Raw genomic sequence first — 14,986 nt, forward strand, 5'->3', positions numbered from 1 at the left:
AAAATTTAAAAAACAAATACTTTATCGAAACATGCACGCATTGTATAATAATTTTAAAAATCAATCAATAAGATTACCGAACGCCTTGTGTCATGCTTGAGGTGACACCAGACTGATAAGATTTGAATTATTTTTTCGTCTGCGAATAAATGCAGTAAACAATATTAATGTAATGTTGTTATGCTTTTACATTAAGATTATACAATTGTTATTACAAACATTCATTCACTTGATTTTGTTCCAGAATTTAATATTGAATCAAAAGATTTCCGTAATGTTGTTTTTTTTTTTTTATATCAAAGCAAATTAATAAATAATTTCAAATACATTTAGGTTGAGATATAGTAGTTTCCAATAAGAGGTTTCATTTTAAATATTGAAACAATTATTTCTAAAGAGAAATCAATGAATGCTTTTCAAGAAACTTTTTATGACATATGCGAAGAAAAAAAAAAGGTATCGTCTTGAAAGCAACCATTTGTTTTAAAATATAATTATGAGAAATAATAATAAACATTAGCACTGTGATTATTATGTAGTATCATCATGGAAAAAAATAATAGAAACAAAATGAAAATAGTACATTTATTGTAGCGAGAATGTTAAAAGTGTTTCAAATAGTTTTAGAATTTTGTTGTGGCACCCTTATTTCTTTAACTGCTTCCATTCTTCGCCCCGTTGAATTCACCAGTTTAACACATGTCTCTCATAAGAGGAAAGAGGAAACCACAATGGTGAGCCTCAGAGCTTGACTCGCTCAGAAGAGAATGTAGGAAATCTTCAACCGAGCCAAAATCACAAGACTAGCCTCTCACTTAGATTCTTACAAAGAATCCCTAAGAATTTATAAGAACGCACTAAGGAAATCTAAGCGATCTTCCTGGTAATCCTTTTGTGGCATGATAGAAACAATTTCTAAAGCTACGGAAAATTCTTTCAATTAATTCAGCGATGCAGTCGCCTGAAAAATGCAGACGCCTCGTGCACAAATTCAAGTAATGAATCGCTGAACTTACTACTCACTTTCCTGGTAGTTCTTTAACTGAAACTTGCAAAAATCATATTTGTTCAAGTTTCAATATAACATATCCACAAGGTCTGATCACAAGGGACAAGCTATAATGGGCTCTCAAAAGCTTTGAAGCACTTAAATCTACAGGACCAGATGGAATAATACCAGCCGAAATACAAAAAGCATCGGAAATTATTGCACCAATCCATGAGGCAATTTTTACTACCTGGTTATATCTGGTCCATATTCCCTCGGCATCCTAAAGATCTACGACCTATAAGTGTATTATCATTTCGTCTTAAGACCTTGGAAAGATTGATTGATATCCATTTAAGGGCAAGTATTGATACAAGACTTCTGTCTTCGTCTCAACATGCCTACTGTAAAGGTAAATCGGTGAAAACGACGTTACACACCTTAGTACAAAAATCAAATGGGGTGGCGCAACAGTCCGTTGTGAACCAGGGCCTAGTGACTTACAACTCTTAACCATTCCTGTGTGCGAGTACTGTTGTCAGGAATGGAAGGGACCTACAATTTTAGGCCGAATCCGAACGGCTAGTTTTGAGAAAGCACTTTTTCATGACAAGAATTACTCTTGAAGGAATTGTCAATTCCTCGCAAGAGGCAGTACCCGCGAAAATTATTTTTTTTTTAAATTAAGGTGGCATAGGCAGGGATTGAACCCAAGACCCCTTGCATGACAGTCCAACGCACTAACCATCATGCCACGGGTACTACCACACCTTAGTACGCAACATCGAATATTCCCTCCATCATAAGGTGTTCACTATGGTTACTTTTCTTAACATCAAAGGTGCTTTTAACAACGTGAACACATCTGCACTATAACATCTCTAAACGTAGTGAGTTCGCTTAGGGAGTTAATTCATTTAATGATGACTAGCAGAATAACTAACTCAAAACTGGGCAACTCTTTTGCCAGAAGATTCGTTAGTAGAGGGACACCGCAAGGTGGTGTTCTATCCCATCTCCTCTGGAACTTAATCACCAATCCACAACTGCAATTCGACAGAAACTTCCAGATTTCTAATACCTTCCAGATCTTTCTGGGAGGATAGAGTATTCCTGGAAGACGAGTCAATTCATGTTTATACAGATGTATCAAAATCAAAAGAAGGGGTTGGTGGAGGTGTGTACTCTGAACGTTAGAAATTAAGTCTCTCATTCCGCCTTCCCCGGCTTATAGCGGGTTCCAGGCGGAACTTTTGGCGGTAAAATAAGTCTTGTTCTATCTTAAAAAAACGTGATATCAACATCTCATATCGGTATTTTCTCAGATAGTCAGGCAGCTATCAAATCACTGGACTCTGTCTCTACAAACTTTTTAACAGTCCATAATTGTCGAACAACTCTAATGGAGATTTCACACAAGTTTAATATTAACATTTGCTGGGTGCCCGGACCATAGAGACATTCCAGGTAACTGTAAGGCAGATGAACTCGCCAGGAACGGTACATGTACAACCCATTCTACCAGGTTTGGAAAATCGTGGCAAATTATTCGCTTCTTGTAGAATATTTCTCATGCACCACGCACGAAGAAAGTGGAACAACATTACCACGTTTCAGGTCACAAAAAACATCTGGCCTACACTAGATTTAAAGCGATCAAGGTGCTTGTTATCTCTAAGTAGATCCCATAAAAGCTCGATTATAGGTGTCATAACCGGGCACTGTCTAATAGGAAAACACACTACAGGACTAGGCGTATTCTCAAATGACTTTTGCGAAAGCTTTATGGAAGAGGAGGAAACAGTTCTTCACCTTTTCTGTACATGCCCTGCGATAGCTCAAAAACTGAAGAATTGCCTAGAAGAATTCCTTTATAACGATCTAAATCATATTACCATAATCAGCCAGTAAGGGACTGAAACTGGTTTCATTGAGCTTAGGAGGAAGCCTCAAGTTCATGTGGTATCACAATGGCCATTAAATTGGCCTAAGTGTGTCCTATTCCATCACGGACAGCAACTTTAACCTAACCTAACCTCTACGGGTACAGAGTACCACTCCCTTTGAATTTTCGGCCACAGCTCGTCTTTATTTTTGGCTTTGCTATCCTTCCTTCGATCCCTCGCTTTAGGATAACCCATAAGTGCTCTGAGGATTGTGATGGAGATTCCCTAACATTGATTTTGTTGGAAGTAGTATCTTTCCCATCTGGAGGAGTGCTTGAGTGCGTGAAGTTATATTTAGATTTAGATATTTTTGTTTATTTATTTTAAATTTGTGAAAATTAAAAATATTTAAATTACAAAGCTTTACAATATAACAAAAAATAATTAAAAGATAACAAAATAATAAAAAAAAAAGAAAAATAAATAAAACATAAAACAAATTAATCATAGTAACATTACGTTATTCCAAGGATAAAAACGTTAAAGTTGAAGTTTCTTGATAAGGGTAAATGGGAGCGGGTTTGGGGTGAGAGTTAGCTAGTTGCTTTGGTTAATAAAATACAGTCTTAACTCGTCACTAAATTGTTGCTTGTCACTTAGTTCTCTCAAGTTACGCGGAATTGTATTCCAAAGGCGTTTAGCTGAGATAAAGAATTGTTTCTCGGATGTAAGGCAGGTGAAATGTGAAAGCCGGATTTTATCAAAAAGATATGACGGCTGCATAGTTTTTAGAACTGAAAATAACAAACACATGGTACGAAACTTCATATAATTAAAAAATGACATGCCTAATAAATTTTTTTCCAAATGTGAAATATGGTCGAATCTCCTCAGATTGTAAATATAGCGCAGAGCACTACTGAATGCTACTTGAAGTTTTCTTTTCAGTATCACAGTTATAAAATATTTCACAACCATACACATGAACTGGTATAACCAACGTCTTAACGAGAACTAATCTTGTCTTTGGTGGTGTAAACTTTTGAGCCCCTCCCCTTTTCCAAAAATCAAAAAATTAGAAAATGTTCCAAGTCAAACCATACTTCCCCTAGTTCGTATCCAAATTTCGTCCAAAGCTAAGCAAATATAGCTAAAGACGCATAAAAACGGGAAAAATAATATTTCCCCTCCCTTGTACCTATCTTGAAAAAAATTAATATTTTTTTATAATAAACACACACTCAAGGGGATATTACTACCCTTATCATGCAGAGGCACAGTGTGAGCACTAGGAAGAGGGAGAGGGGGATTAAAAAAGAGATGTCGGTGCACATTGGTTTTGAATTTCTGAATATTGCAATGTCTAGGAAAGACAGAGTGTGGTAAGGTATTCCACATTCGTGTAGTACGGCTAAAGAACGAATCTCTGTATTTGACAGTACTACCGAAGTTGGTCTCGAGGGCATACTGATGAGCATTCCTAGAAGCGCGAGTATTACGGTTGAACTGTTTAAGGGGAGGAATGCAAGCCAAAGAAGTTTTCTTTCAGCAAAAACCAAAAGTTCTTAAAAATTCGACTCTATTCTACATTCAAATAAAACATCCCCCACCCCTCCTTTACCCACACTTAAAAAATATTTTTATAAGCATAGATCAAATTATTCCATTTTCAAAAATGTTCAAAATTAAAAATATTAACTCCAAATAAAACCTAACAAAATTCCAAAACTTGTTCCCAATTGTTCCGGGGCTCTTCTAAATTGTTCTAGAGATTTGCATCTTAAAATTGATTTTTAGTATAAAAAATTTAACAAATCTCCCCCGCCCACCCCCTTTTCCAAAATAGGAAATCATAAACTTGTTCCCCATCATTCAAATCAAATTGGTCCAAAGATTAGTTCAAAAATGAAGATTTTAAGCTGAACAAATGTTAACAGAGAAATCTTGTTACTTGGTTTGATATTATAATTTACTTCCCAAAGGAAGTTATTGTAATGGGTCGATTTGTCGATTTGTCAAATTGAAAATGTTGATATTTCTCGACGATTCAGGGTCCCTAGAGTCGAAATAAAAGATATTTAGAAAGATGTCTGTGCGTGCGTGTGTACGTACGTTCGTACCCCCAACGTCTGTACGTTCGCGACGTTTTTTCGTCGTCCATAGCTCAAAAACGAGTAGAGATATCGAATTTAAATAAATTAAGTTACACAGATAATAATGCAGAAAGGGCTCTTAAGAAAATTGCATGAGTGGTTTTTGTTGGTATTGTTTGGTTATTTTAAAATTTTTAAGAATAATTTAACTGATAACTTTTTTAAAAAATCGCGAAAACCTGTAAACCTTTTAAGCAAGACAAATCGACAGATGGGAAGTTATCAGTGTAGGTCGCATCCCAGTCTCTTTTTTTGGCATTACATTTGTACGATTTGCAAACATTGTTTAGGAGTAAGTCTATTCATTATGAAATGACAAACCAAACTGAGCGTATAACAAGTGACAGCTGTCAAAAAAAGCTTTCAAAAAGACCAAATAAATAATAAGTAATGCCAGATTTAAGACCCCACGTATAAAACTAAAACACCCGTTATTACATATTATTATAAAATGGACCGATTCAAAATTTAAAATTTTTGACACTTAATTAACAATTTCATAGGCACATATAAAACATATTTGACAATATATACTTTTTAATCGTTCAGGAACTAAATAATATATACTAAACTTTAACCATTTTCAAAATACATGTACATATGTTTAAAACAGACATACCAGAAATAACATCCATCGTATATCTATTCACTGGCTGATATAGTTCAAATGAACCCTGCTTCATTAGGTTTTTCAAAACATCACAGAGAATTTGACCTTGTTTTTCGAAAATTTTTGTATATTGTTCGAGACTAGTGAAGTGAAATGCTGGGGTTATTATTTTTCTACGGGTGAACCATTTTTTTCCTGAAATAAACTTCAAAACAATTACTACATCAAAAGATTTGTCTTCTTTAACTAACCTTGGCTAACAAGTAATCCTTCGTTTAACCAAGGCCTCATTACATCGTAAGGAGAACCTTTGTTTATGAACTTATTGCCACTCATAATAACCTTAACGTCTTCACTGTTTTGAAAAAACACATTCAATTCTTTGCCGATCCACACGCGATATGTGTTGCCATAGTTTACGAAAAATTCTCCTAAAATTTCCAAATTCCTTTCCACCGGGGTGTTTATGAAATATTGGGCGTTCCCGAGAAATGGCCAGTTCGGGGGCCCAGGAAAACGGTTTCCAGTTTTTATAAATGCAGCATATTTTAATTGATAAAATATAAACGCGAAAGAAATTATCACGAGAGGAAAAATCAAAAAGATCATTCTATATAACTTAAGTCTTGAGTCTCAGTGATCTGTTAACTTCGGACAGACGGAACTTAATGAAAACACGATGTAGATCTACTCCAGTGACTATGTGAACAAGTAAATGTAGAGTGGGTTTCCTTGGACTTAAAATTCAAAGCGTCAAAGCGCATCAGTGACTATCAAGGGGTTAGGTATATTATATTTTATTATCTTTCTCAAGTAAAGCAGCAAAGTTTATTACTCATTCCCTGAATGAAACATTATTTTTATTTACAACTTATTTTATACTATGTGCACGTTTAATATGGCAAGTTTTGCATTCGCAAAAATAAAAATGATCAATTTTTAATAAAACATGTAATTACGGTGGCGGTGGCGGTGGCAATGGGCAGCGGAGAGGCCACAGAAATATTCTCAAAATATAGTCTCTCTCTACAGCTCTCTTAGAAGTTAAAGGCTTAACTGGTAGCTAAAGTGACTTAAAAATTGATACAAATGTTTGATGTTTTTTTTATAACATTACGAACTTTCTTAATATCGTCTAAGGAAATATTCATTTTATGCACGAGTAAGTTTGTGCAACACTGAGGTGCATTTTATTTAAAACTTCTTTTTATATATACTCGTAAATGCAGTTGATATTTTAGAGGAACATTAAAAGGCTTGAGTTGTAAAATGCTTGAGTCTTAATTGCGATGTACCGATATCGTTAAAACCATTTACGGCCTTGATGGTCAAGTGGATTATAGGGTAAACAGCTTTAGTTTGCTAGCGTTTATTATATTCTGCTTCCAGAATTGAAAAAAGAATGTAAGACTTGCATCTATGTCTAAGAATGAGCTTTGTGGAAATAAATAGTAGCATAATTTATAAAATAAAAAAGAGGCTGGGATGCGACCCACAAGTTTGTCTATATGTACTCGTATCGATTTTTACCAAATTTGCGTACTATTTTTTGTAGATTTTATTTTTTATGAAAAAACGGACTTTTGGATTTTTATATAAAAATTACTGAATATCGAAAACAATATTAAATAAAATAAGTTTGAAGCCAATATTTTTAATTTTTGAAAAGCTATTTGAGTCGTAAGTAAATTTTTACCAAGTTTTAGTAGATATTGTTTTTTTTAGAGTTTAATTTTTTGTAAAAAATCTGTAAATTCGATTTTTTTCAAAATTTTATCGAATGTTGAAAACAATATTTCTTATGAGATAAAATTACTTTAAAGCCAATATTTCAAATTTTTGAAAAGATATTTGAGTCGAAAATTAATTTTTACCAACTTTTGTTAATTTTTTTTTTAAGGTTTTTAATTTTTTGTACAAAAACGGTCAATTCGATGTTTTTTTAAATTTTACTGAATGTGAACAATCATATTTTTTGAAAGATAAAAATAGTTTAAAGCCAATATCTACAATTTTTGAAAAGATATTTGAGTCGAAAATCAATTTTTACCAACTTTTATAATTTTTTTTTAAGTTTTTATTCTTTGTAAAAAAAACTGTCAATTCGATGTTTCTCAAAATTTGTCTTATGTTGAAAACAATATTTGTTATAAGTAAAAATTAGTTAGAAGCTACTATCTTAATTTTTTGAAAAGATATTTGAGTCGAAAATCATTTTTTACCAACTTTTGTTAAGTTTTTGATTTTTGTAAAAAAAACTATCAATTCGATTTTTCTCAAAATTTAACTGAATGTTGACAAAAATATTTTTTGAAAAATAAAATGAAATTAAAACCAATATCTCAAAGTTTTGAAAAGATATTTGAGTCGAAAATCAATTTTTACCAACTTTTATTAATTTTTTTGTTTAGGTTTTTATTTTTTATAAAAAAAATTGTCTATTCGATTTTTCACAACATTTTTAAGAATGTTTAAAAAAAAAATTTTCTTTTAAGATAAGATAAGTTTGAAGCCAAAATTTCAAGTTTTTGAAAAGATATTTGAATCGATATTCAATTTTTACCTGCTTTAAGTAATGTTTTTTTTAGATTTTTATGTTTTATAAAAAACTGTCAATTCGATTTTTCTCAAAATTTTATCAGATATCAAAAACATTATTCTTCGTTGCACAAAATTGTTTTGGAGATGAAATCATATTTCAGTCGTAAAATTTTGGAGGTGACAATTTTTTTTTCAGTTTTCTTGATTTATAAAAAACCGTTAGTTAGACTTTTTTTCAAAAAATATACTTTTTTGATATCACGTTGCATTTTATTATATAAAATTTAATTCAAGTCTCTAGCGTTTTTGGTTCGTAAGATATTTAGGGTTAACCAAAATGTTCACCTTTTTTCAAACTGCTATGGTAAAAAAAACACCCACCCAATTTTCTTGAGAGCCTTTTCTGCATCTTTCTGCCTTAATATCTGTATAACAAAATTTATTTGAAATCGATATCTATTCTGGTTCTTGAGCTATGGACGATGAAAAAACGCCGCGAACGTACGGACGTACGAACGTACGTACAGACATCTTTTTAAAAATCTTTTATTTCGACTCTAGGGACCTTGAAACGTCGAGAAATCTCAAAATTTTCAATTTGACAAATCGGACCCATTACAATAACTTCCTATGGGAAGTTAATAAAAATAGGAACTGGGATGTGCTGATAATTTCCTTTACAAACTTGCAATTCCAAAACGCAAGCAATCAATAACACTGGGCGACAAAATTACATTTTTAGGAAGAGAATACTTTTTCAAAATTTTGAACGGATTAAGATGTTCTGAGTTCAAATCTCGCCCATAAATTTCTCCTCAGATCAGGTTTTTTTTAAAAACACAACTTTAAAAACACAACTTTAAAACAAAAAGGGCTGTTTTTAAAACTAAGTTTAAAAACAATTAATTGCAAACGACAGTATCTTAATCTTCTAGATAATACCCGTGTTTTGTTGAAAAATCTATCAATAGTATAACAGGATTTTACACGAACAACAAAAACAATACCCGCAGTATGAATACTACCGATAAAAGGTAAAGTAGAATCTTACTACGGATGGGTTTCTGATATTTATACGAGTCTCGGATGGATCTTATCTGATTTCGTTCTCAAATGTTAGTAAGATTGATATTGCATTTGTATCTCGGTTTGGCTGTGTTCTTTCAGTAGTTGTGCATTTGAAATCATATGCTTTCTATTGAGGAAAAAAATCAATCTTTTATTGTTAGTATTATTTAGTTTTGTTAATGAAAATTGACTAACTGGGCTTATTTTGCACGAGAAAACAATGAAAAAGATATTCATGTTTTTCTATGTTTCCCTTAAGGTTTATCTCAGTTCAGATTAAATAAATCTTCATGGTCTTTCCACCGCGCAAGAAGTTGTAAGTTTGACAGCACTTTCTAAAATGCAAATGGTGTTTCGAAGTTTCTTATGAAGTGCAAGTGAGATTGTTTGATTCGTGTTAAACAATGAAGAAGATCTCCGACCGGAACCGAGTCGAATCAAGCTCATTTCAACTGAGTTCAGGTATTTAAACAATTGAGACGAGTTTCAAGCTCGCTTCAACACCACATGTTAATGTAGTTGTCTACGAACAAACCCCCTTCTTGAAGTTTTTATTTTATGTCAAAGCTGCAATTGTTAAATGAACTTTTTTTTATAGAATCTCAATTTCCAGATGTTTCTTACCATTTTTTCTTAAAAATTGTCCATTTTATTAGTTTTAGATTATTTTTTGGCTGAAGGTACTTATAATTTTCGTTTTCTTCTATTTGTCTTTTTTTTACTATTTACTATTTATAGAATATTAAAAGAACACGGGTAATGTTTAAGTCATTTAAGTATCTAACTTGGTTCTCGTAATTTCATATTTGTTACGAGATGACTTATGGGCCTTCATGTGACTCTATCTGAAGTTTTGAAACACTTTTAATGTTCGATTCGTTTATGTTCTTAAATAATTCATTTTATGATATTTTTTAGTGCTGATTGATTCCTAATCAAAACTTCGATTTTAGTTATACACTTTGTGTCACATGGATAGGGACAAGCTTTTTTCGTTTTTTTATTTGCCGATATTTCTTTAACCCTTAGGTTTTTTGGAAAAACCCAAATGTTGAATATATGAGATATGTGCTAAGTTTATATTGCAAACAATTTTGGCTTAAGGTTATAAATATTAATTTTTTGACGTTTTTTTTCCAAAGAAGGTCATAAAAAGTACCTTTCTTTTGTGTCACATGAATGATCTAAATTGACCTATTGTCATGTTGTAAATGAGATAAATAGATTAGCTTAGTACGAGTATTAATTTGATAGAATAAAGAAGTATGGGTAGAGGTAAGGGTCTAACCAAGGAGGAAAAAGGCCCAATTCGAGCTTACCGGTATATCGGCAAAACCATCCGTTTTATAACCAGCGAAATTAGAAGAAGCTCAACTATTGTATACAACTACCTCAGGGACCCAGAAAGTTATGGAAAAACCACAAAGGAATAGTCAAGAAAGCTACATCATTTTAGAAAAAGCGGGCGATAGTGAGAATTGCTTCAAATATTCAAGGCTTTGCATTAGTAAAATCAAGGCAGAAGCTGGGGTAAATGCTATAGTAGATCGACTATTGTTCAATTGATTCAGAAGGCAGGCCATAAACGACACCAACAAATGAAGAAAAAAACACCCTTAAATGCTGCACAAAAGAGCCAACGCCTTAATTTGGCAACAAATCACATGAAGTTTAATCGAGCTTGACATACAAAAAAATAATTTGGGCGGGCCTAATGAACATAGCTGCTATTTTCATGATTTAAGAAATGAATAAATATACTTCTTGAAAAACGGCACACCAAAGGAGGCGGGTTAATGGTATGGAGAACAATCACCACAATCACGGTGCTGGTTTTTCAAAGCCCTAAAATGACAGCAATCACTTAAAAATTAATTCTGGAACGAGCTTTTTCGCAATGGTCTGAATTTTTTGGTGGACAACGATGGACTTTCCAACAATATAATGCACCAATACGTATAGCACGGACAACAAAAGCCTCGATTCAGTTGCACAATGTGAACCTATTGCAATAGCCCCCTTGTTCTGCTGACTCAACATCATTGAAAAAGTGTGGGGATTGCTTTCAAGAAAAGTCTACAAAGGAAGATAAAACCGAAGAGATTATTAAAGCCATAAAACGGTCCTGGACCTAAATTTCGCTCAATTATCTTACTATGAATTAATACACCACAGGTTACTTGAAGTAATTGAGAAATAAGGAGGCCGCACACATTACTAAAAATTATTTAAATACATTCAACTTCCCTATACTATAAGATTTGTTCTTATTTTCCTTACTTTAAAGGGTCTTACACGTAAATTTAAATCTTGTCCCTATTCTCGTGACACAAAAAAACATGTACTTTTTATGATTTTTTTTGGAAAAAACGCCAAGAACTTGTATTTATAACCTTAATCCAAAACTTTTCTTTGCAATACAAACAAATACATACCTCATTCATTAAACATTTGGGGTTTTCCAAAAACTGTTTTGCTTTACCGTTCTTTTAAGGTATTGCAAGACCTAAAAAAAAGGTAACGAAATATTGAAGTAAGGAATTGTAGGTTTGAAGAAGCATTACGAATTTTATTAATTTTATTGAAAGATCAGTACTTCATTATTTAACGTAGGCTCAAAAAGTTGTATATAAAATATTTGGTTTTGAATTATAAAAGGTTATATCTGAAAAACCTGATGCAGCTAAACTTAAGCAGCTATTAAAACCATAGAATTCCTTCTATGAGATATTCGAGACGTTAAACAAACAAACTTAGTCTTATTAACTTCCCATAGGAAGTTATTGTAATGGGTCCGATTTGTCAAATTAAAAATTTTGACATTTCTTGGCATTTCAAGGTCCCTTAAATCGAAATAAATTTTTAGAAAGATTTCCGTACGTTCGCGACGTTTTTTTCGTTGTCCATAGCTCAAGAACCAGAAGAGATATCAACTTCAAATAAATTTAGTTATACAGATAATAAGGCAGAAAGATGCAGAAAGGGCTCTCAAGAAAATTGCGTGGTTGGTTTTTTTACCATAGCAGTTTGAAAAAAAGGTGAAAATTTTGGTTAACCCTACATATCTTACGAACCAAAAATGCTAGAGACTTGAATTAAATTTTATATAATATATTGTAACGTGATACCAAACAGGTATATTTTTGAAAAAAAATCAATATAACGGTTTTTTTTTAAATCAATAAAACTGAAAAAAAAATTTGTCACCTCCAAAATTTTACGACTGAAATATGATTTCATCTCTAAAACAATTTTGTGCAACGAAGAATAATGTTTTTGACATCTGATAAGGTTTTGAGAAAAATCTAATTGACAGTTTTTTTTATAAAAAATAAAAATCTAAAAAAAAAAACATTACTCAAAGTAAAAATTGAATATCGATTCAAATATCTTTTCAAAAACTTGAAATTTAGGCTTCAAGCTTATTTTATCTTATAAGTAATATTGTTTTCAACATTTTGAAAAATGTTGAGAAAAATCGAATTAATAGTTTTTTTTACAAAAAATAAAAACTTAAAAAAAAATTATAAAAGTTGGTAAAAATTGATTTTTGACTCAAATATCTTTTCAAAACTTTGAGATATTGGCTTTAATTTACTTTTATCTTTCAAAAAATCTTTTTGTCAACATTCAGTTAAAGTTTCAAAAAAATCGAATTGACAGTTTTTTTTACAAAAAATAAAAACCTAAAAAAAATTTATAAAAGTTGGTAAAAATTGATTTTCGACTCAAATATCTTATCAAAAATTTTAAATATTGGCTTGAAACTTATTTTATTTCACAGAAAATATTGTTTTCGATATTCAGTAATTTTTATATAAAAATCCAACAGTCCGTTTTTTTAATAAAAATAAAATCTACAAAAAATAGTACGCAAATTTGGTAAAAATTGATACGAGTACATATAGACAAACTTTTAAGCAAGACAAATCGACAGACGGGATGGGAAGTTATCAGTGTGGGTCGAATCCCAGTTTCTTTTCTTTTTTTTTTAGGTTTTGATTTCATCTGAGACTTCTTAATAACAAAAATATAAAATATCAGTGTGTTTATTTTCATTTTGTTGATTCACGTGACAGATTTGCAGTTCTTGGCGATAAGCAGTTTCCAAATATCGTTTGGAAAGAGTCTGGTGTCGAAGTCTAGTTTCTGAATGTGTCTGTTGAAGTTTTTGAAAGAACGTTGTTTTATTTGAAATATTTAAATTAGGTGGCGCAACAGTCCGTTGAGAACTAGGGCCTAGTGATTTACAACTCTTAAACATTCTTGTGTGCGAGTAATGTTGTCAGAGATAGAAGGGACCTACAGTTTTAAGCCGAATCCGAATGGCTAATTTGAGAAAGAATTACTCTTGGAGAATTTGTCAATTCCTCGCAAGAGACTGTACCCCTGAAAAAAAAACTTAAGATGGCAAAGGCAGGGATTGAACCCAAGACCACCATCACGCCATGGTCACTAGAAAAGACATTTCGTTCGTTGAAAATTATTTTTAAATGGTTTGTCCGTTCCTTCAAACACAAAGTAGAAGCTTCAACTTATGACATATCGAGAACATTATATAAAAAAGATATTGTTTATTTACCTTAAGTGAATCCAATAGTTTTTTTTTTAATTTCGTCATTCCGAATTCAAATCACACCAACGGATCATTGTATAAATCTAAGCAGTAAAAGAGGATTTTTATCTATTTCAAAAGAAAAAATTTGATAGGACTTTGTAATACCTAAATAATGGATGAAAATTAAAAGAAAACTTCTATCAAAAGTTAACGCTGATAAGTTTTATTCTTCTAAAATAATATAAAATACTAGTTTTTACCAAATATTAAATTTTATTTGTTAGATAATTATGTTTCGACATTTTGTAAATAATAAATCACAAACAATTTACATATAATAATATAATATGCAGGTAATATCTAAAAGGTTTACGGACATTAAAAAGATTATAAGTTAATTTTGTAGGTGATTCTAATCTGTACAATTAATTAAATGTACAGTCATAATCAAAAAAGCATTTCATCAAATTCTGATGTGTAAAAAAAGGTTATTGATATTTTGATGATCTTAAGACAAGTTCGTAAATTGTTAAATTGCAATTAATCAAGCAATTTAAATTATTATTAAGTGATGAGTGAATCAGACATGAATTCAATTTAAACCTTATCTTCACTGATTTGCTTAACTTAGCTAGTGATTGTGAGTTTTACTTTTTCACTGTCGAGATGACAAAATTAAAATAGAGGCAGTGTATCGGTTCAATTGTTTGTTTATTAAAAATTCAACATGAGAAACTACAGTCCGGGGCGGACCTGGGCCTCAACCAACATGCGTTTTTTTTTGTTGCTTCTTTCCATTAAGCACTTTACTTTAAAATTAAAAAAAGTTAAAACTAGTTTTTCTTTCAAATATTTGTCTTGAGTGCGCTTATTGATGAGACAGGGACACAGGGTTTTTGTGAACTCGACCACCCGAGACGGTCCAATTTATCCCACAAATTCTCGATTGAGTTAAGTTAAGGGAGATTGTGGAGGTGTTTGGATAACTTTTGGACAGTCATAAAGTAGCAATTTTCTTACAAAATTCGCATCGTGTTTCGGGTCATTGCCCTGGTAAAAATTGAAACTAATTAAAATGCCCATTTTCTCAGCACTTTGCCTTAAATTTTCTTTTACGATCCTCAAATAATATTCCTTATTCAATGTACCGTCGAGAAATACTACATTTTCCATGCCTCTTGC

At 31.8% G+C, this 14,986-nt stretch overlaps 1 protein-coding gene across 4 annotated transcripts in view; it reads right to left on the minus strand.

Moving 5' to 3' along the window:
* LOC129953862 (cytochrome P450 4d1-like) overlaps positions 1-14,986 on the minus strand; it is a 67,623-nt gene that overhangs the window by 25,687 nt on the left and 26,950 nt on the right. The window contains exons 1-2 of one of the 4 annotated variants that reach the window (XM_056067376.1): positions 5,889-6,353; positions 5,647-5,832 (exon numbers count right to left, since the gene is read on the minus strand). The exons of the other annotated variants lie outside the window; for them this stretch is intronic. Coding sequence (XP_055923351.1) covers positions 5,647-5,832; positions 5,889-6,246 — 544 coding nt within the window. The 5' untranslated portion in view covers positions 6,247-6,353. Of the gene's footprint in view, positions 1-5,646; positions 5,833-5,888; positions 6,354-14,986 lie in introns of those variants that run through there. 4 annotated transcript variants of the gene reach the window in all.

The sequence above is a fragment of the Eupeodes corollae genome, chromosome 1, assembly GCF_945859685.1.
Source record: "Eupeodes corollae chromosome 1, idEupCoro1.1, whole genome shotgun sequence".
NCBI classification, from domain to species: Eukaryota; Metazoa; Arthropoda; class Insecta; order Diptera; family Syrphidae; genus Eupeodes; species Eupeodes corollae.